This window comes from Polyergus mexicanus, unplaced genomic scaffold (genome assembly GCF_030449975.1).
Source record: "Polyergus mexicanus isolate NDT 795.1 unplaced genomic scaffold, iyPolMexi1.0 SCAF_5, whole genome shotgun sequence".
Classification (NCBI taxonomy): Eukaryota; Metazoa; Arthropoda; class Insecta; order Hymenoptera; family Formicidae; genus Polyergus; species Polyergus mexicanus.
This window is the reverse complement of record NW_027223325.1, coordinates 3,945,025-3,967,721: the sequence shown is the minus strand read 5'-3', so window position 1 is coordinate 3,967,721 and position 22,697 is coordinate 3,945,025. Positions and strand designations below refer to the sequence as shown.

Sequence of the window (22,697 nt, the reverse complement as noted above, 5' to 3'; positions counted from 1 at the left end):
ATCAAACTGGCTAGTGACTGAATTTTCGGTGCTCCGTTTCATGGTATAACGCCTCGCGCTTCTTTCCTCGGTCGTCCCGAAATTCCAGCCGAGTGATGAAGCGTCGACGAATTATTTTGGCGAATTTGTCTTTTCGCGCCATAATTAATACGAGTATCCAAGTCGTTGAGAGATACTCGATAACCCGTATCAATGTTGTTGGCAGCGTATCCCATTATGTTTTTTAGAATAATTATTTATACGTGTGCTATCTAATATACGTCGAAATAATACGCCTCGTTGAGCCATCGTTGATAAGACGACTTGGCAACATGCGGGAACATGAAAAGAAGCGGGAAAAGAGAAAAAGGAGTTAATCCGAAGGCGAACGATCCTGTCATCGACGCGAGCCGGCATTTTACAAAGTATAAGACCGCGAGGCATATCTTACGCAGGTGCTACACAGAAGGCAGTCCGCAGGTAGATACGATGGGCGCCTGATTGGCCTGCTTCGACCTGACTCCGTCCTACGGTTTTGCGACGGCAGTGTGCGAGGCAAGGAGAGGCGGTCGTTGTTACGTGTCGTTCGCAACAACTCGTCTTGCTGCGCCTTGCTCTGCTGCTTGCCTCAACCGACAGAACGGGAAAGAGAGAAGGTGAGAGAGAAAGAGCCGAGGAGAGAGAGAGAGACAGACAGAATCCGGTACAGTTGAAGCATAGTAAATCCCGTTGGCTGGGTACCTACGGTCTCTTGGCTGTGCACGCGTCTCCGCTCGCGTAGTGAAGCCTGCCAAGCTTTGGCAGCGAGCTAACTCGTTCAGCTCCCGGTGTATTATTTCCGTTACGTTCACCAACGTCGGCTTCGTCGCGCGGCTGGTAGTCGCAGTCGAAATCCCTGACGACGCGATCCGGACGTCTTGCGATGAGTGGTGAACGCCCAGTTCTTATCGTTCTTGTCGTTCCTATACCTTTTCACCTGTTTTTTTACGCCGCGCGATCGATCGTCGCGAGCATTATCGTATACGTCATCGTCATTCCCAGACGAAATATACGCGATCGATAATCCGTGTGCAATTTTTCTTGTCATTATTCGTGAAAGTGTTTTATTGAAAATGACTGCGCGAGCTCCTCGATGGCTGCCTGAAAGAAACATGGTGCAAGATTTATGATTCGCGTTCTCTAAAAATAGATTTAACGAAAAATGTTCATTAGTGACATTGCATTTTCCATTATAAACATTGTTACGAGTCTTGTATGAAGACTATTCGATCTTCGAAAGAAAAATGCCCGTGAAATTTCGCAAAAATAGGATATCCAATGTCCAAGTTTTTAATCAGCTGCGCTAAACGCGGATCCAACGTACATTGGCTGTTTCAGCAGCTGAAAAACGGATCGGCATGGAGTAACTATTCGGGTCACAGTGACCCTTGGAAGGGAAAAGGGCAGCAGCGTCGCATCCCTACGCCCTTCTGCCGCCGCGACGCACGACGACATTGGACTGTCGTCGTCCCGCGGCGAGCCCTGCGTCATCATTATTATTATTATAGCCGCAAGGTGAGTTGAAATGTCACATTTTTTTATTACGTTAGAATTATTTCCATAGACCGAGATTATGTCTCTAAAACCCTACAGAAGAAGGATGAAATATAATAAGAATTTCAAATCTCCTTTTTCATTATTCGAACTTTGTTAAACTGGATAATGTTTTTAAATGCGCTATATGCTTTTATATTATTAATCTTGTATATATCAAATTTCTTAATTTCTTAAGAAATTCGCGCGATAACTATCGACTCTTAACGATTCGATCCTCCTGTTTTTACGATCCTCCGATAGCGCGCGTGTTCAGCATTATTTTGTTCTTCTCCTCACGAATACCTTCGTTCTCCACCCTTTCATCGGATTCGCATACACACGCGCATCCATATCTTATGAGCGTGCAAATCTGCGAGAGTGATATAAAGCGTATAAAATAGTGTCGCTATCTAAATTACTTCTCGCTGATTATACGGGTTGGACCCCCGAAAATTTTACCTGCCTACTATACAGATACGTATTACATACGATTTTCGCGAATGGATCTTAAATGTCACGTCATCAATTTGCGCAGTAATTATGGAATAGGATTATGAATATAATACTTAAGTGCAAATTACGGTTTTTAGTTTGGTTTTTTTTTTATTATTATTTTATTCTTTTTTTATCGAACATTTAATATAAATTTTAATATTATCAATCAAAAATCTTAACGAATTTAAATCTATAGCTAATTTTAGCATTGATAAAAGAAAAATAATATTAATTATAATTAAAGTAATATTATTATTTTTGCTGAGGAGAAAAAGACATTTGCTCTTAATCACAAATACGTCGGTAACAGCATTCTTCTTTAAGGGTTGAGAGGCTTTTGTATCCATTAAACTCGAAAGATACCACGATATCGGGATACCTTATATAGTGGCGTGTTTCTGATTATACGCTCTGAAAGTACGATATCTTCAAAAGATACCACGGAAAGGGGGGTCTCTCGTATTCAAGTTTTGGCTTGGCTACAGTGTGCGTGGGGATAAAGATGCATGCATACTGGTGGAGAGCGGATTAAATAAAATTCTGAATTTATGGAAAACAAGGGGGAGAAAGGGAACGAACTGGCAGACAGAGAGGGGGAGGGAAGCGCCGGTAAAACGGGCGGACTGGGAATACTCGCGCCGAGAAGCTTCCCAATGAATTTGAATAAAAATGAGATGGAGAGAGAGAGAGAGAGAGAGAGAGAGAGAGAGAGAGAGAGAGAGAGAGAGAGGATGCGCGAGGGAAGCCTTGGGAGCTGGAGAAGAAATAACAGAGAGAGAAGAAGAAGGAGAGAGATGTCGTATTCTCGCTGTGGCGGAACGAGTAGGCGATTATGGCGAGTTTCTCTGCTCTCACGGGAAAATCTATTATATATATATGATATAGACGCATACTCCGATATACTCTGATCTGAGTATATCATTCCATGTACCATAAATAATATAATTAATAATATAATTGCATATAATAATATAATACACTATTTCTTCTCGCGTTAATGTTGCGACATGTGTTTCAACCGTTGAAAGCCGTACTCAACGATGAAAGTTCAGATTCGAATCGGATTTAGCCGGGACATGATGGCCGAAAGGAGGAAAATCTCTCCCCAAGTTTGTATTAGAAAGCATGGCTGCCGCCGTGTCGAGAGCATGGCGTGAAGCGCAGCATGGCCGTTTGCGAGGAGCAGCCAGCAGCAGCTTCGATATTTCTCTACTCTTTTGAATCTATTGTTACCTTCACCTGATCGCAATTATATAATACCGTGCCATACAGCAGAGTTTCAAATGATTAAACAAATATAAGAAAATGAAACATAACTTTAGAAAATTATAATAATACGAATGTCAATCCATCTAAAAATTTCCTCATCAGATTTTCGATAATGAAATGGATAAAAAAATTCCATCTGACGCTTAATTGACATACATATAATTTATTATCTATCTCGTCAAATATATCGGACTAACGATTCTAAAGGAGAGAGAAAAATATTCTCGGGATCGGAGAATCATCATGGCCGTGATGTGACGCTCCTAAGCGACGTACCACCACGTGCCACGAACGCGAGACGGTGTTCGCCGGATTGCCCACGCATAGCGGCTCGCGATCCCGCGTGCGACAGCCATTTTGAATTCCAAGACTCTTTCTGCAGCGAACTCGCTCTGGTCGGAGAGCAGAGCCCCGCCAGAAGGGCAGCAGGAGCCTTCCTCTGCGTTCTCGTCTTATTTTTCGCGTGTCAAAAGACCGAGACCGTGAGCAATATTGTTGATACTTGATGTTGCAGCCGTATACCCTCTCCGCATCTCCCGTATATTCTGCTTGGCAGGAGGCCGGCCTCTGCGTAGACTTTTACTTCGCGTATCTCGTCTACATCGGTTCTTCCTCTCTTAACTTCAATTATTTACTTATTTATATCCACGTAGTATTCGCAAAAATTAACGGATGCTTTATCGCAAATATAAATAATATAATCTTTCACGATGAGAGATAAATTTTTTTTTCAACGAAAAGCTGTCGCACTTGAAACGTGTATTTTAAATAATATTATATTATGGATTACTTTTTCTTTAATTTATACATATATATGTAATGTTAGATTTTAAAATATATTTTTTCACGTTTCGAGACGATTTTATATCTCGTAATTGAGAGTAAAAAAAAAAAGTCTTTTAATAAGCATAGTTTCTTGCATTCTCTTTTTAAAATAATTTTTTTAAAAGATACAATATATAGATATTTGCATATTTATCTAAAATTTTATTACAACGTCATACTATCTGTATAATAGAACTGTATCCGTGTTTCACCGTCGCATGTAAATTCGATATTTTACTTCAGTATTTCGTTTTCTCCGCATAAGCGTTCATTTAAATTTACAAGCAAATGTTAATTCATATGAAAAAATATTAACTTTATTCTGAAAGATATTATTATTTTTATTAGCATATCTTTTGGCAAAGCTTAATTTTTTTCCCCATTTACAAGATGATTTTTCCGTTAAATCCTCTAATATTAATTCACGATAAAAATTTCTTTCTCACATGCATTAAATAAATAGTACAACTGCAAACTTTATAAAGCATTGTGCTTGGATTTTTCTTAATTTAATCAATCATAGCATCTTTTCAATACGAGTTTCTTTTCCCACACATTTGTGCCCCTTGTTCTCTTTTAACTTGCAATATTATTTATAATTATTATTATTTTGGTTTAATATATTGACATAATTATCTCTTATCTATTAGCAATTTAAAATGCGAGCATTTAAATATTTATATGTTTCTTCATATATAGACGATTGCATTTCGAAGATAGACTCATTACGCACGACAATAATTAATGCTTTTTTCCACAAATTTGCTTTGTTCTTTTTTTAACTTATAATGTTATTTATAAGGTGTTGGTATAAATACATTAGTATAATTTTTCATTAGCAAATTATCTCTTATCTATTAGCGATATAAAATGTGAGCGTTTAAATGTCTTTCTATATCGATATTTTGCATTTTGAAAATAGGCTCATTGCATGTGATTTAAAAAATATAAAATTAGTTAAAACGCAATAAATAATAAATGAATAGAATATAGATTTACACTTTTTTTTTTGTCCGCTTTATTCTTTACCAATATTCTCGAATACGCAGACAGATACGTATCTCGGATCTGCAGGGATTATTTGTTTTACAAGAATAGACTTCTATATCAACTTCCTATGTTTAGGCTCGCGTATGCGTATGCAAAGTCGGCGGATCGTTCCGGTGATACGTAAACGTTCTACTTTATGACTGACGACAAGTTTATGTTGATTGCTTGTTATAGTCATTCTTCCTCTTTGATTAAAATTCCAATACAATGGATCTGGTTTATAAAATTTGATTTTATTTTTTCTTACAAAAGTTTACTTCTTACAAAAAAATCTAACCACGCGTATATAATCTTTTAAATATTATTACTTTATATTTTTATTACGCATTTATAGCATTATGTGAGATTGTCTGATTTTCACTTTATGCTCCTTCTCTCTCTCTAATAATGAAATTGATATTAATGCATTTACTGTATTAAATATATTCAATAGAAAATATATTTTTGCTAATATTATATTTTCTTGAGATTAAAGAGAATATATTTATACTGTATAGATGAAGAATGAAAGTCTCCCTTTACTTTATATTTTGTTTTAGTTTAAAAATTCGATGATTTTATATAAAATTATTAGATATAGTATATTTTATTCAAGAAAACTTTATATGAGACTGATGTTTCCGAGTCATATTTCGATAATGCAATCTCAACTCCTTCCCTCGAAGTTCTCCTTTATTTACACGCTGGACCGGTAGAAATTTATGAAACCATTTTATTCTCCGCCCGGAAAAATAACTTTTCATGTTTTCTAATGATTTTGTCACCCTCTTATACCACCACACTCTTTCGTCGCCTTATCTATGTATAGTTTTATACGTTCTCTATAATATAATATGTGGGTGATGAAAGGAGATTAAAGTATTCTCTCATTTCATTTCCGAGATTACCGACTCGTCTTTCTCTGTTTTATCGATCTAGTTGAACTAGCTTTTAGTAGTCTTAAAGAGATGGCGCTGTATCAAACAGAAATCTGATCATTTAAAATTTTTTAAAAATTGCAATGAGAAAAAAATTAATTTCTTTTTATATGGCAATATATTTATAGAAATATTAAATATCTAACATTAAGAATAATATGATCAAATTTAGTTGTAAAAGATTATAATGTATTTTCTACATATAATCTTTTACGAAAAAATATAAGCTAACGAGAAAACAATACTTCTACTTATTATTAATCCTATTATATTGTTATTGATATTAAGGTATATTTTATTGATTATTTTGATGCGATCAACGGTTATATAACAATTGTATTATAATTGTAAAATATATTTAGTAGTAATTAAAAACACGGCAAAACGGGCAAAATATTTCTATTAATATTATAAATAAGAAGAAATTAAAAAATTGAAGGAAATTTTTGTAATATATTTCAAATTTTCCTCGCCCGGATCTCAGAACAACGTGCTATTTAACATATGGTATATGTATGGTGCGCCTCCCTCATATTACTCCTTTTTTATGTCTTTCATTTTTATCTCCGTTTCCTTCACTTTCTAAAAAAGATTTCATCGCAGCAACCCATTTTCCATAACAATGATTCCAAGACCTCTTCCTCCCCAACAGACCCTTACACCACCAACCTAAATCTAAATAACGTTCCAATGGGAGTAGTACCCTTCAAGAAATCATCTCGTCTTACTTTTTCGCCATGATCGATATACCGACAAAAAAAATGCAAAGTGGTTTCTCCGAACTTATTTATTGCCTGCTTATCTTTATTTGTTCCAACCCTCCAAATCTCGAGTCAAATCTTAATTTCTAGAACATATTTTAAACACCATAATACGCTTCATTTCTTTTGCTCCATTGCTTTTCTTCATATTTGCAGCATTTTTCCCTCGAATTTGTGTACATAAATACAAAATTATTTGCCATTTTCTTCTAGATCCTATTTATTTCTATTTATACGCTTATATACTTTTTTTAAACATTTATTAAAAAATGTAAATTGTTACAGTTTTTTAATATATATGTTTACAATGCAAATTATTTATTGAATTATCTAAGTAGAATATTTTTTTGAAATTAGTGTACGACTTATATTATTTTTTGAGATTGCATTCTTAACGCATACACATATAAATAACTATTAATATTTGAAAGTTCTTAAAGATAATGTGTCATATAACTGTCGACGTCGAGTGCTCGTTAGATGTCTGAAGTGTTTCCGTTTAAAGTTTCATGATCTTAATCTCTGGGTTGGTTGGTTCGATCACTGCCCATCACAGCGCGACAGTGATTTATAAATTCGTAATAAAAAAAAAAAAATGGATGCAATCAAAAAAACTTCCAGACTTCAAACTGCTCTATTTTAAAATTATCTCAGCACTTGAGATAATAACCTGAAAAATATTATTATTATTACATTGTTATAAATTTATGTACAATTTCCATGAAAATAGATTGCATTAAATTGATGCGAATGAACATTATTTTAATGAAATGACTAAGACAATTTAATAATTATATTAAAATGGAAATTAAGTAATTAGCTACAAATGAAAATTTGATAGACATGTGAAATACGAGTGAAACAAAAGATTTACTTCATACATATACAAAATATATTAAACAATGGTCGTTTTAAGATTTTGATAATATAAGTTGGAAAAATATTGAGATGTACTTACTATTGTATAAAATAATATGAGATTAGTCTAGAACTGTCGAAATGATTAAACTGTACCATGTAATACAGCTGACGAGCAAATGTAGTAATATAAACAGAGATTCGCGATATATAAACGAAGATTTCTCGACAACCGAATGTAAACGCTGACATATGCGTACGTTTCGTAGAATCTGATTTGCCGCTTCAGATCTGGAGCAGAATTTAAAAAAAAAAAAAAAAAAAAAAAACACTTTTTTTTTTAGATTGGAAACAGTATTAAGAAAATTAGAATAAAATGTAACTTGAAATTATTAAGAAAGGCATGTCTCTCTATAAATTATTTAATTTTAATTGGCAGAATGTTGATGCTTTCTTGTAATAAATAAAATGCTCACAAAATTCTTACAAAACCGTTTGCAAAAATGTCTGTTAATTAACTGAATAATTTAATCTTTTTCTTCCTTGATTAAAGCCATAAAAGATATGCAAATATATTATAATGTATTAATAATAATATACATATATGAGTGTGTGAAAAATGCTGACAATATATATTCTCTAAAATTCTGCTTTAGTATCTTTTTTTACATAACAATGGAAAAAAAATATTAATTTTGAACAGATTATTTTTGGGCATAAATTGACGTAATAATTACATATTGTTCCATCTAAAATTTTCATTATAGAGTTAGATAGAAAGGGACGAGTTTTTAGAAGGTACACATTAAATCTATAATATATATTATGTCGCCCTTTTTCCTCCGAAATAGCCGGAGCTGAAATCTAGGAAATTTGTGGAATTTCGAGAGAAGAATATGTATAATGTTGCTAGCACACTGGCCAATGAGATGGGGGGGGGGGGGCGGAGAATTGGGCGAGGGATACTAGGGGTGGAGATCGGACTGTCTCTCATTAAATTTAATTGTCCCTTAGAATGAGCTTCCTTAATTACTTAGCCCTCTCTACGATTCTCAGCATCTCTTATGTAAGCGCTTTGTATAGCCTTTGGATCTACTTGCGCTTGTAACAATTCAAAGTATTAGGACATTTCAAACATTATTTTAGACAGTCAGATTGCCATTTTCATTCGACGAACAATAGAAAATGTTGTTGCGTAATTATTTTTCTGTATACACGTATATGTAACTACGGTCGCCGTACGGTTTCTCGTCTGCGACCAATGAATACTGTTCATCTTACAACGTCATACATATTGTATCATATATCGTTAACCTTCAAAATGGGAAAAAAAAAATTGTACAAATAAAAATGTTTTCTTCGTCGAGATAACGCGCATCAGCTGCACCGTCTCTTATCTTAGGCGACGAGGGGTACGCAACGGCCGACTAGAGTGGTGGAAGTTGGACAGGCGGGATGAAGTAAGGGATGATAGGTGGGGCGAAGCGAAGAAAGAGGGGAAACAGTCTCTAAATATGCTAATACCCGCGCCGTGGAATAATGAGTTTCTCGCGCCACTACGATTCACCGGACCGCTATGCATATACAATATATTCGCAGCTATAAACACAACTTAGATTACTATATTATGGCACTTGTGTATCAGTCGCCCTATCGCGATCTCATCTTTTGTCCTTATCGTAAGACATATGTACATATAATATGACATATAATATATAGTATATGTATATCATTGTTTAAAAATTATATTCTCTTATCGCGAATTTTTCTGATCGACCGTTTCTTGAATAGAGCGTCTCGGAAAAAATAATGATTTTAATAATTCCCGATTTAAATGAAAACACCCACGATGCATTATTAAAATTCTTATTTATACATATAACGTCTTTAATATTTCTAGCCGAAGCTATGATGCATGATATCGCGTTAGCTCGTAGCGTTATGTATTATACATGGACTACGAACGCAGCTCCCATAATTTCCGCAGGTTTCCACCTTTATCCCGGATCGCCATTTCTATCCCCTGTGCCTCGTCCATCACATTTTCAATTTCCACCACGTTTTCCGTTTCCTGCTTCAGGGCTGCTTCGGCTTCCTTTGATTACCGGGGATACTTCGACAATGCCGTTTCATTGGTCGTCATCAGTCTTACCGTCGGCTATAGTGACTGATTCAGTCGTTCAACGAGTTCTCGCTGTTAATATTTCAATAAAATTTATTTATAGATTATCTGAAAAATTCAAAACTGATCCTTTTCTTAATAAAAATTTAAGTTTAACTATCTTTTTCACAATTTTTAATATTAAATATTTCAATAATTGAGCTTTAAATTAAAGCAAAATTTCCTTCAAATTACGTAATACGCTATAAACTTTTTGACCGCAATCTAATTTTAAACGCGTCGCGTTTAAGAATTTTAATCTTGATTTGATATTGAGATTTCTATTTCCAAATGTCACCTGAGGAATCTGCTATTAATAAACACGTACACACACATGCAAAAACGTAACATTGCATTACTTTACAATCGAACATACATTTCGGCCAACATCGCGCGCGTGTTGCACTTCGCGCAGGTTAAAAAGACGTAAATCCGAGCATGATGGAGCGATGTTTAGGAAATCGTGGTCGTGAAACGTCAAGGAGGCACGTGGCCTGCGCCGACGACGGATGACGTTGCCCCGGGAAAAACTAGACTAGGCGTTTTTATGGGCCATCAAATTACACCGACCACCCTATAAAATGTTTAAGCGGACTTTCGTGTAAGATACGCAACTGGCGACTAAGATAATGTATACTTTGGCAAAAGTGCATCTACTTACCTGTCCAGTATACGATCGATCTCGGGAGGATCCTTGAATAGTAGTCACTTCATTTACATTTAGCTCGTTTTGAACTGTCTGTCTTCGTATCTGATATCTACCTTCGTGTGGCTTTATCTATTGAGAAAATTATTTAATCGATTTTAGTTATATTCTCATCGCTTTTGGAAAAGCGTGTAAGCTCTGTCTTTTAATATTTTGCATGTAAATTATCTCGTGTGACAATTAATGTAGATTCTTATTCAAGCTTTACGTAACTTGAGAGATGACAGGTAATTATGTATGAAAAAATTTATCGCGTCAACTTTTTCTTTTTCTTTCTCTCTTCTCTAATATTTCTTTCGTCGACTCGGAGAAACGAAGACATCAGGAGCGCGTGGCCTGCAGGTGGATTTGTTCACGACAGAAGCTTCACACATTTAGCTTTTACTAATCCAATGTCTCTCTGATATTGTGAATGAGAACGCATAAACGACACGAGTTTACGCGGACAATTGCGTCGTTAATATCGCGTGACAAGAATAAACGTCGACCATAATTCAATATTATAATTATACCCTAGTAAGAGGTTTTATTATCCCAATTAATATGCGTCGTTAAAGTAATTGCTAGTAATGTAGACTACTCACATCCATTGTGAACGTTTAGCCATCTTAGATGAACACTACCGTGCCGTTTCGTGAGATTTATAATACATCATATGCATACATCGTATGCAGCTATTCTGTCTTCCAGAATCTGATAACAGATTAAAATCTTTTTTTTTTTTTTTTTTTTTCAATTTATGAAAAAATTCTATATTGCATTAAATAATGTGGGTTTGCGCATTTCTTTTAATATATGCATTTTTAAAACGCGTTTATTTTAATAAAATGTATTTTTAGATCAAGCACGTTATTGTGTATTTCGATCTTCTACCAGAAATAATGTAATTTTTTTTTCTATCCACGATTTATCACAAAATTACGGATAAACGCGCTTTTATATACAGACAATTTTTCTGTTAAGGAACAGTTTTTTTTTTTTTTTTTTTATACGTGAAAGTAAAGATAAGTGCAAATGATCAATTCAATCGATATGCATACGTGTATGGGACGCTAACAGGCTTTACATCCGTCCTTACCATGTATCGTCGATGATAACGCGACGTTCCGATGACACGGCGGTCATTTTAAATGAGATTCATATACCGGGACCACCCACCTCACGGAATTGGCTGATTATATATATCTTAGCTTTGGCATTTTCGGCGTCTCGCTTTTAGATTCGTCAGAAAAATTCGGGTAGAACCATGCGCCGGTTGATTCGTGAAGTTCGTTTCAGAGATTACCGCGAATTTGTGGCTCTGGGCGACTTCTCTCTTCTTCGGGCTTCTCGTTCTTTGTTTTCTTCTTTTTCATACCGCAGGGTAGATAGGTATGTTACTGGATCTACTAATTGGTCGTAAACGAAACGATGTTCGGGCTGAGAGCCGAGTTCCCGTCGTTCCACAAAATGTTCTTCGCGGGAAGGCCCCGCAATGATTTGTACCGATGACTTCTTTATCGAGATCTCCTTCTCTAGAAATTAATATTTAAAGTCCTATAATATGTTTTACATTTAAGAATATATATAATTCATAATTGTATTCTATAATATCATAGATCTAACATAAATTAACTATGCAATTTACGTTGATTGAATTGGAAATATACGTGAAAAAAAAAAAAAAATGCTGTTGCTTCAATCAAAGTCACGTGCTGCCGACAAACATATATAGTTGACCGAATGATATTTTTTATCGGATCCCAATATCTAGATTGTTAAAACAACTATCACAAATATTTGGTCCAATAAAAATATCATTGAACGAACTTTATGTACGTTCGTGGCAGCCCGTGACGTAGACTTTAATTGAAGCAACAGCATTTTTTTCCGTGTATGAAGAAACAGGACGATAGAGGATAGATTTAATTTTTGGTACACGGTTATTTATTATAAGAATTAATTATCTCGATACCTGTCGAATATTTGTATTATCACTCAGGTTTTTTTTTTTTTTCCCACTTTCGATGACAAACATCCGTTCCTCCGATCATTCGGCACGAGATGTTGCGCGCACGGGGTTGTTTGTATGCATATATTTACAAAATTTTACCCCGTTACACTCGCGCGCGCAATCCGTTTCTTCGTCGACGACGATATCGTCGTGGTGGTGGTGGCGGCAAATATATTATGTCTCTCGTAAAATTAAGTTTTTACGATCATTTTATGGTCGCGCGCGACCCGTCGATGCTTAGTACCTATAGGTGTGCATTTCTCACAGCTGCGCTAGGGGCTCGTGCCGACTCGTCACGGATCTCTTTCATCATACGCGTCGGTAGAACATTGTAACTATTTTTATGGACCGCAGATTTGGCCACTGAGCACCCTCGCAGGTGTAGTTACCTCGAATCGAATCATTTCGATGCCTGTTACGATGGAAACGAACCCAATTTTACGCCATAGTCCACGATGATATGATTGCACACGCTTCTCTATGTGTGTGTTAATATATCCTTCGAATACATAAGAAGTTGGTATCTTTCAGAAATAGAATGAGAAGCTTCGTCTCATGAAACACATATCAATAGCAGTAACACAGTAATGTTTATAGGCAGATTATTTTAAATTAAAAATATGATATAAATACAATGTGTATATTAATTACGTATAGTTCTTTGGCTGAAAGATTATGGAATCTTGATTAAATTTTTTTTTTTTTTTTTTTTTAATTTATTAGTCTTTAAACTATTGATGGTAAAAATAAATAAAAAAAAAATAAATTGTTCTAATTTATTTAATAAGTAACGATGATATTTTTACGACACTTCACTGTATAAATTAAAACAGAAATAAGTGGTTTTAGCTTTTCTATAGGCGAATTTAATGTAGTTTTGTGATATATCCAGGTTTATATTCTATAAAGCGCGAATGTAAACATTTAAGACACATTTGTATTCCCAAAAGAATCTGAGAAATCACTTGGATCAACATCTCTCGAACGACAAGCACAGAATGAAGCTTCGCAAGAGGACGTCCGTCCACCGCTTACTCTCACGGGTTTGCCGCTTTCACTTTGTATGAAAAACTTGTCGAGCGAACCTTGAAAGAATTTCACTGAAATTCAGGTCACGTCGAACCACATTCGTAAAAGTTCTTTCCAGTCCTTTATTATCCTGAAATTTGGGGTGCGAGCGTTATCGAGGAAAAGAAATTTATGCATCTCTGGCAACGTATAGGAATATTATTTGCAAGTATCGTAACGTATAATGAAAATATTCACAAAAGATCACTTTGCTAAGATAAATATAATAATTAACAATAATTTTTTTTAAATACGCGTTGCTTTATTAAAGGCGATACTGTCAGTAAATATCGAGTCTATGAATATAAATAATTTAATTACTATTGTCGCCAAAAATATCTCGTATCTACGAATATATTATATATATACATTATACATGCGTTTATAAGCTTGTATGTTTACCAATGTTTGTTTGTATGTGTGTGTGTACTACTTGTACTAAAAAAAATATAGTAAGTAAATGTATTCATTGTCACTGTCATGAAGATTGCGTAATACAATAGTATTGCATACACGGGCGATAAGAACGTACATATATTATGTTTTTTTTTTTTTTTTTTCCGAAGAATATTTTCTATAAAACTATTTGTAGTAAATTTAATTTTCCGTTTCGTCGTTTGCAATTTAAACAGTTTTTTTCAATCGCTTACGTAAACAAATAATTTTTTTTTTTTCAAATGTATTCTACCGCATTGTATAGTTAATTTAGCATTTACTCGTAATTTTTTAATTCGTTAGGTTTTAACTTTACAATTATGATTTATTTAATTAATTAAATTATATTATTTACTTTAAATTATATAAAATTTAAATTAGTATACAAAAGTGTAGCATAATTTTTCGTATCTTTTTTATTTTTTATTTCTGTTTCTGGATTATGTGATATTATCATTGCGGACGCGAAATATTTTTGTACGCTTGGAAAAAAGCTTTTTGTCTTCCTCGGTTGTCACATCGAATAAAACTCGTTCACATATATCCGCATAATTCAACGACGGTCATGGTGTTTACGCGTATCCAGTGAAAGCCGAGACTGAAATCTGAGGAGAGACATCGTGCCTGGAAGCGAAGGAACTATATTATTTTAACTTGAATTATTTATAGAGCATTGATAGGGAAAAATAATGGCTACAGACATGGACGGAATGCAGTTTACCGTGCGCACCGTAAGCCTGGAAAGCCAGATTCAACCAAAGATTCAGTCAAACGCCGTTCCATTGTTTTTTTTTTTCCTTGTTTCGAAAATACTACAATACACTCGTATAGTCATAAATCAAACGTGAAAACGTCAAATTAATCAGAAAGCAACATGGTAAGCTATAAAGTTAACAGACAAGCAACTAAAAAAATCTATAAATCATTAACGATTTTTCACGTATTTTATTCTTTTATTCTTTTATTCTCTTCGATAACACAGAATACATATTTTAGAAAAAAACTGCGAGAATTTCTCGAGTAGGATGTATATGTATGGGTAAATGATAAACTGAAAGTTATCTTGTTATATTTATAAATTATTGAATTATTACAAGCACACATATATTCGGATTTTAAATAGATTTAAACTAAAAATTTTGAATTTCTTTTTAGATGTATCGATCAGAGAGAGCAGGTTGTGGCCTATGTCGGAAAAAAATCTTTCTATTATATTATATATTATTTTTAAAACTTTTCTCCACAATATATTAAATACTTTATTCGGTTAAATTATAAAATTAAAACTATGCGCCATGCTAATCTCTAAAATGACGATTCGTTATGTTGAATTAGCGAAGGGTCTCTGGAATATTTTACAGCAAATAAAATTCGCGAGCTTACATTTTTGCAGAATTATCTTAGCGTATGTATGGAACGCGCATATATTTAATGTCCTAAATCGTGAAGTATTGCATTGTGCCGTGATATTATATGAAAAGGAATCGAGATAAGATAGAATCGAGCACGGGGTAAAATCATGGGGATAAGATTAATGTCTCGGCATCTGGTTATCTCGCGAGGCGTGGTTGCCAGAAGATATAGCTTTCTTCTATCTATAGCTTCGCTTCTATGCGGCCCCAATCTCCCCGAGTACTTAGAGCGAGGAATATGTCGTGCGACATTATAATATATCGCTGCACTTACTTTATTACTCCGAGTATCGAGAAGATTGATCGTATCCAATCAATGCCCTTATTTTTCTCACACTTGGCTCTGCGCAATAATAATCGTTACGAAACTGTATAAGATATATTGTCAGAATCCATTGTGTACGGTAAGGCATTTAGAAATAATGAGATATAATAATAGAAATAATATATAAAAGATATTTAAGAGAGAGAGAGAGAGAGAGAGAGAGAGAGATGAAGCATTTAGAAAAAATGTTCAATCAATCAAGAACAGATTAATTAGTAGATGAAAGACAATATAATTTAAAATTCTATCATTATATATTGATATTTTTCGAATGCGAGATGTGCATCGGCAATAGTTGGCAGATTCCCCAGGTAACGCGATGCAAAACATGCAGAATATAGAGGGGAGGGGGAGGAGGGGTGATGGAAGGGTGACGGGAACGGAAGAATGAAGAAAGATCCTGAGAGACTTTGCCTGATGAGGATGGTTCCCATGACGACGCAACCCCAGGAACACGAAATGGTCTAGCCATTCTTAACTCAATACCGAGTCGCCATATACATACTCACGTAGACAACGCGCTCACCATTACTTTCCCAGTCTTCAAACCCTCTTAGGCTTCCCCCTCCCCCGTGTGTTGTTCTCTGCATCCCTTACTCCTCCTATGTCCTTACTCAAATGGAATATCCCGCGCTTATACTTTGTTCCAGCTGTAGCTTTGTATTGTAAGTCTTGAATGTGACGCGAAATACAAACCAGCGGCTAGTTCAAGGTAGGGAAAAAAAAAAAAAAAAAGATGTAAAGCAACACCGACGGACTTGGAATTGCTCTATTATGAAATGCACTACGGCTAGCAAATCAGTCTCGAATATAACCATACACATCTGTTGAGAACGCGAACAATTACGAATAATTGTTATATTACATTTATGCATAAAATATAATTTAACTGATATGATTTCTTGAAAATTATGTATATCATACTTGGGATTCGTTGCGTCTGCGATTATATCATGCAATTAATTAATTTGAGAAAAAAACACTGCAAGATAAATTTAAAAACTTTTGCTTAGATACACATGACGTCGCAAGAAAAATCTACATCGATATCCTATCCTTCTCGCCTTCATTCATCGTTTACAAAATGATACGAGAGACAAGATGGCTTATATGTTGCCATATCACAGCACGGCTCGCGCGAATTGGGATTAATTAATTGATTATAAACTAGCACGGGAAAGAAAATATCCGCCACCAAAAAGCGGCACGAGGATTCACTTGTCGCTTTCATCGGACGTAGTATATGCTAGTTCTTCTTAGCGTCCCGCTAAGATCACTGCCATATTGGAAGCGCTCCTCGAATCCGGACGACCAGGATTGGTCGTTCGGCCATAGCATCTGCCTCTGAAAGGAGGGAGGGCGTCCCGGTGCCGACAGCACTGAAGCGCCGAAAGGCGTCCCGACGCCCCGCTGAAACTGGCACGCGTCGCGTCACGCGGTTATGAGAGAGACGCGCGTTATTTCACTCTCCTACCTACCCCCCCGTGTGCACTCCGCGACTTCTACGAGCTACTTTGCATACCGAACGTATTTTCATCTTCGTTTCTCATTCGCGAATGTATGGCTATTCGCATACTTTAATTAGATATTTTCACCTTGAAGGCGTAAAATATTTGCCGTCGTGTATAACAAAATGATGATAACACAATATTCTTACTAGTTTTCATGCATAGATAGCTGAAAAAATTGATAAGTTTGGAGGAAAATTTAAGATAAGTGAGTTTCATTGGCGATATATTACGATGAATATTCTTATGACATTAGGCATTTTTACTTAATAGATACGTAGAATATTTTTATAAACCATTGCTTGATATTTGAAGAAGAAGAGAGAAAGAGAGAGATTATATGTCAATCGGTAATATATAATTATAATTTATATAATTCTGACTAATGCTTATCTTTTAGATATATATATGAATATATATTGAATAATATGCATAAAATTATGTTATAGTAATAAATATTTATCGCGCGCGCGCGCGCGCGCTTGTGTATGTGTGTAAATTATACATTTATATAATAGGTAAATTTATAGAGTTGTTATTTTACATGTTTGATTATTTTGGCATATTGCCCAGCTGATATTCAGACCCTCGTGGATTCGCTTCTAAAATGGCAGCATCCTAAATACTATATTTCAATTTCGCCGTCTGGTGGGAATTGTGACTTCTTCATTTGTAGAAGGGTTGAATTTTTTTTAATCATCAGTCGCGGAGAGGAATTAAATCTCTTGCCATGTTATATATATATATATATGCTAAGGTTGCTGCCTGTCGACATAATGAGAGATAAGACGCAAACTATCCGGAATTAATATAGAAGATATCCCGCATAAAATATAAAGTGATCGCCAAATTATATATGCAGACTGCAAATACATTTTTTAACAAAACATTTTCTATTTCTCGAATAATACTTTCAAAATCAAAATATGAGGTTCAATTCTAATTAAAGTATACGAATAGCCATACATTGAATGAGAAATGAAAACGAAAATACGTTCGGTATGCAAAGTAGCTCGTAGAAGTCGCGGAGTTCAATAACAAAAGAGAGCACGTTAATTAAGAGCCAAGGATTGTAAGTGGCGCGTGATTTTTTCTTTTTTATAAGAATCTTATTTTGTTTTAATTTTAGGCTATTGTTAGCGAAAGAATTTAAATCCAGTCATATATGCGCTTATCCTTGAACTCCCGTGATTTTTAAGAATAATTTCCATATAATCTTAATACAATACTTCCTCCGGTTGCGTAAAAAAAAAAAAAAAAAAAAAAAAAAAAAAAAAAAAAAAACATTTTGTTGATTGATCATTTTGTTATTATAAATATCTGAACTTCACTGGACAAGGCACTGCGAGTCACAGGCAACGGAACGCAATTGTTGATTATTCAAAGATTATATAATTATTAACTTTTGAATAATCAATTATCAATAATACTTTCAAATTAAATTTACGAACACTTAACGTCTGGTTTAAATATTCAACGAAGCAACGAAATCTCATTTCAATTATAGACTGGAAATGGAAGGAGATAAAGAGCGAGGTGTTAAAGATAATGAGAATTATGGAAAGACGTCCACACAGTGCATTACCATTGTGTTTGTAATTATAAAATAGTGAAAAATACATATCAATTTTTTAAATTATTTTTTTCTTTTATACAGAATCTTATTAAAAATAATTGTTTACCATAAAATAGAATTTGTGTGATAAGGATAATGATAAGAATAATGACAGACTTTCGTAGAGAGTTTATAATAAAAAGTTAATATATTATCTCTCCCTAGAAATAGTACTTTATCCGTCATTCATCTCATTAAATATTAATTTTATAATTATTGAATTTTTTATATTTATATATCTCTATCAGAATATTGTCAATTTCATTCGCAATTTACGACTCGGATTTAATTGAAAAATTCTTTGGTTCCATATAAATTGCCTCCCTTTTTCGGATAACGACGTGATAAATATATCGATCCATTACAGAGACGGTTGTTGTTATCAAAAATGTGTGTTAAAGTCACTTATGATAATACGTTTTATATCCCCTAAATCAAGATTAAAAGTTGCGTGCTTTTTTTGTATCAGTTTACAATTTCGATATGCTATTTTTACTTCTAAATATAATATAAAATATTAATAAAAATAAAATTTTATGTTCACTTATTAAATACTTAATAAAATACACAAATGTATATTGAACCGTTAAGCATTAAGATCAGATATATATGTATAAGTAATAATTTGCTTGAACTTTTACGCTTAAACTGGCGCGTAATGGTTGAGAAACATACGATTTTTTATTCGATTACACAAGTGCGTACGCTTGAAAGGGGTCGGATAACATTGAGTGACAAATGGGCCGGTTCTCCTGAATATTCCGCGCGAGTAGACCGTGCGTGTGAGCGTTCGCGAATGTGGTGGGAATCCTAGTATAACGTCACCCTCCTTGGGATAACGAAAGGAATGGCAGGGAACACCGAGAGCTTTCTCGTGTCCGATTGTTGTGCGCCCTCGACCAATCTCCTCCAGTTTGCACAAGCCGAGTTTGCCAAACGCGTTCTCCGACCTTCCTCCATCCCCTTATTGTTCAACCTTAAAAGTAATATCCTCCGTACCACGTCCTGCCCACGTTTCGCAGACACCATTTCTCCCCCGACTGGGAAAGCGGAATTTTTTTGCCCCTTTGTGACATTTAGAGAAAGGCTAAACACAGTCTTTATTATATGTATAGCAGAGATGTTTATCTAATATAAATATATTTTTAAACGGTTTTATCGAGATATCAATAAAATCTTGAGATGAATAAGAAAAGAGATTAAATTTAAAATAAAAATAATAATTGTTTATATTATATTAATAGAAAAAAGTAAAATAAAATATGCTGCAAATAATAAAACGGAAATATTGTACAACAAGTTACATTCACAATCTTATTAGATAATCTTAAAGAAGTTGATTTAAGAAAAAAAAGTGAGAGAGAGAAATTTTCTCAAATTTACGGAATTACTATTAATTTTTTTTCGAGATGACAGTTTCGCAGATATTCGCATTTTTCCATCTTGTCACAAGTTTCCCCGTTCAAGATTACGATATAAATTCACTCTCAGAGATTTTACTCCGCGAATTTCTCCAGAGAGCATTTCTACATTTTCTATTTTCAACGCGGGTTCTGCTATTCATGCCCGTCGTAGTAAATCGAAATTCATAGATGCACCTTCGATTGAATTTATTTTCTATCTCGAGGAGAATCGCGGTTAATTTAACTGCTTCGACGGCATGCCTTTTCATCTCGCGTGGACAGTTTCAATCTCCTTACAATATTTAATTCTCGTTACACTCGTTCGTTCAAATATAACACAATATGTATAATTATTCTACAAATGAAACTGAAAAATTAATTCTCTATTGTATGGAATGATACCTTAATTAAATTATCCGAATAACCGTTGAATCGGATGGATAATTAAATAACATTTCTAAAATATCGTTATTTTTTTTTTCTCGTCGAATTTTATTTATTTCGATATGTAAGGTGGATAATGAGAGGTTTTATGGTAGAGCTAAATTTCCTAGTGTAGGAAGAGTAAGGCTAAGTAAAGTTTCGTTATGGAGACGGATTAACGGTTGTACAAGGTAGAGAACTTTATACCTGCCGTGATGGAGGCTACTAAAAGCCGTATTAAAACTCATGGCGACACGGTCCGTTATGAAGGGCAGTTATCAGTGAACAGAGCATTTAATTTGCACTTCCGTCTTGCTTTTTGCAGGCTGACGTTTTTCCTCTTGGACCTGTAAATAAAAGGCCTCAAAGTGTACGGCGCCGTGGAGAAGACGTTTCACCCGTTCGAGCTGAGCAGCAGGTTAGCATCTTTTTCGAGTTATCGATATTTGCGGTGCTAATTTATTCATAATTTTATAGAAAGAGTATTTCTAATAAATTTCATATATATTTCAATTTTTCATTATATGTATTTTTTTTTCTCATATAAAAATAGTTTCAAATAATGTAAATATGAAATGTCCCTTAATATAATCACAATCTCTTTTTATTTCTAGGCTTTCCCGCGTGTTCCCCGGAACACTGCCCGGTATACAAGGTGAGTTGCATAATTAATTATTATATACAACAATTTTTTATTTATTATTAAAAAGAAAACAAATATATAGTCTCTTTATAAGATAGATGTTCCTAAAGTATCGATTTGATTTGTTAAATAATCTTATTAAATAATCTTGTTTTTTTTTTTTTTGTTTTTTTTTTTTTTTTTTGGGCGTATGAGAGTAATACTAAGTAGAGAAATAGTAAATACTTGAAAAATATTATTCACATGCATATGATACTTGGCAATCGATCGATATGACAGCGACGTCAAAAGAAGAATCGTATTTATAAAAATATATGTATACTGGAAAGCAAAAGAAAGAGAGAGAGAGAGAGAGAGAGAGAGAGAGTGTGTTTCTTCCACGTCAATATATTTGTAGATTAATTCGTATAAATGCGGTGAATGATTAGCTTCGAAAGCTGAAATGAAAATTTGACGGTAAACCTATCCATTTTCTAGCTACGTGCTTGTAGTAAACAGAGGATTGTGTATACAATCGCGTCTCGTATACTAAGCCCATAGCTACTAAACCGCGCATACTACCTATAAATGGACGGGCTGCTATAAAGTCCATTCATGATCGCGTCGCTTGTACAACAAACGTCGGGTGGCTCGCGCCTCCCGCGCGATTTATTACACTCGTATTCAAGCACGAGTTGTGTTTCCTACTTAGTACACGTGTACGCCGACGCAATCGTTCTCGAAATCGTCTCATCGCACATTGTCTGGCTCGCCGATGACAGACCAATCGACCTCGTTTTTATCGGATCTCGTTAATCATATAATCGAGTATACATAGGCGTCATAAATTACTCAACATTCACTAGATGCATTTTCCGAAAAGGAGAGAAAGAAAAAGAGATAGCATAAATATCATGTATATCTAAATGTTATTTATTTCGTTTATGAAGATTTTAAAATTATAAAATAGGCAAAGCTGAATCGTCTTTACGTCAAACGTAAAAAAATATTTTTTATCGGTATCAAAATAACTTTATTTAAAGCAGAACTCTGTCGGAGTAGCATAAGATTTGTATGATGCCAGAAGCGGGGGAGAAAAAAAACAAAAACGAACAGATAGCAAACCATACGATCTTGAGATAAAATCCATAAAATTTTAGTACAGAGAGAAAACCAATTTCTAAACGATTTTAAAAACCAATCGTGCAAATTTTTGATTTCTATATCGTAAGGTTAAAAATAAAATAAATATAAATTAATATTTTGAACTATATTAAGGATATCTCTCTTTTTTTTT

General features: G+C 34.4%; 1 protein-coding gene across 1 annotated transcript in view; it reads left to right on the top strand.

The window, feature by feature from the left end:
- LOC138933253 (uncharacterized) overlaps nucleotides 1-21,437 on the top strand; it is a 45,506-nt gene extending 24,069 nt beyond the window's left edge. The window contains exons 3-5 of the mRNA XM_070295841.1: nucleotides 1,357-1,533; nucleotides 21,104-21,196; nucleotides 21,393-21,437. Of these exons, the coding sequence (XP_070151942.1) occupies nucleotides 1,357-1,533; nucleotides 21,104-21,196; nucleotides 21,393-21,437 (315 nt within the window). The remainder of the gene's footprint in view (nucleotides 1-1,356; nucleotides 1,534-21,103; nucleotides 21,197-21,392) is intronic.
- The last annotated feature ends 1,260 nt before the right edge of the window (nucleotides 21,438-22,697 follow it).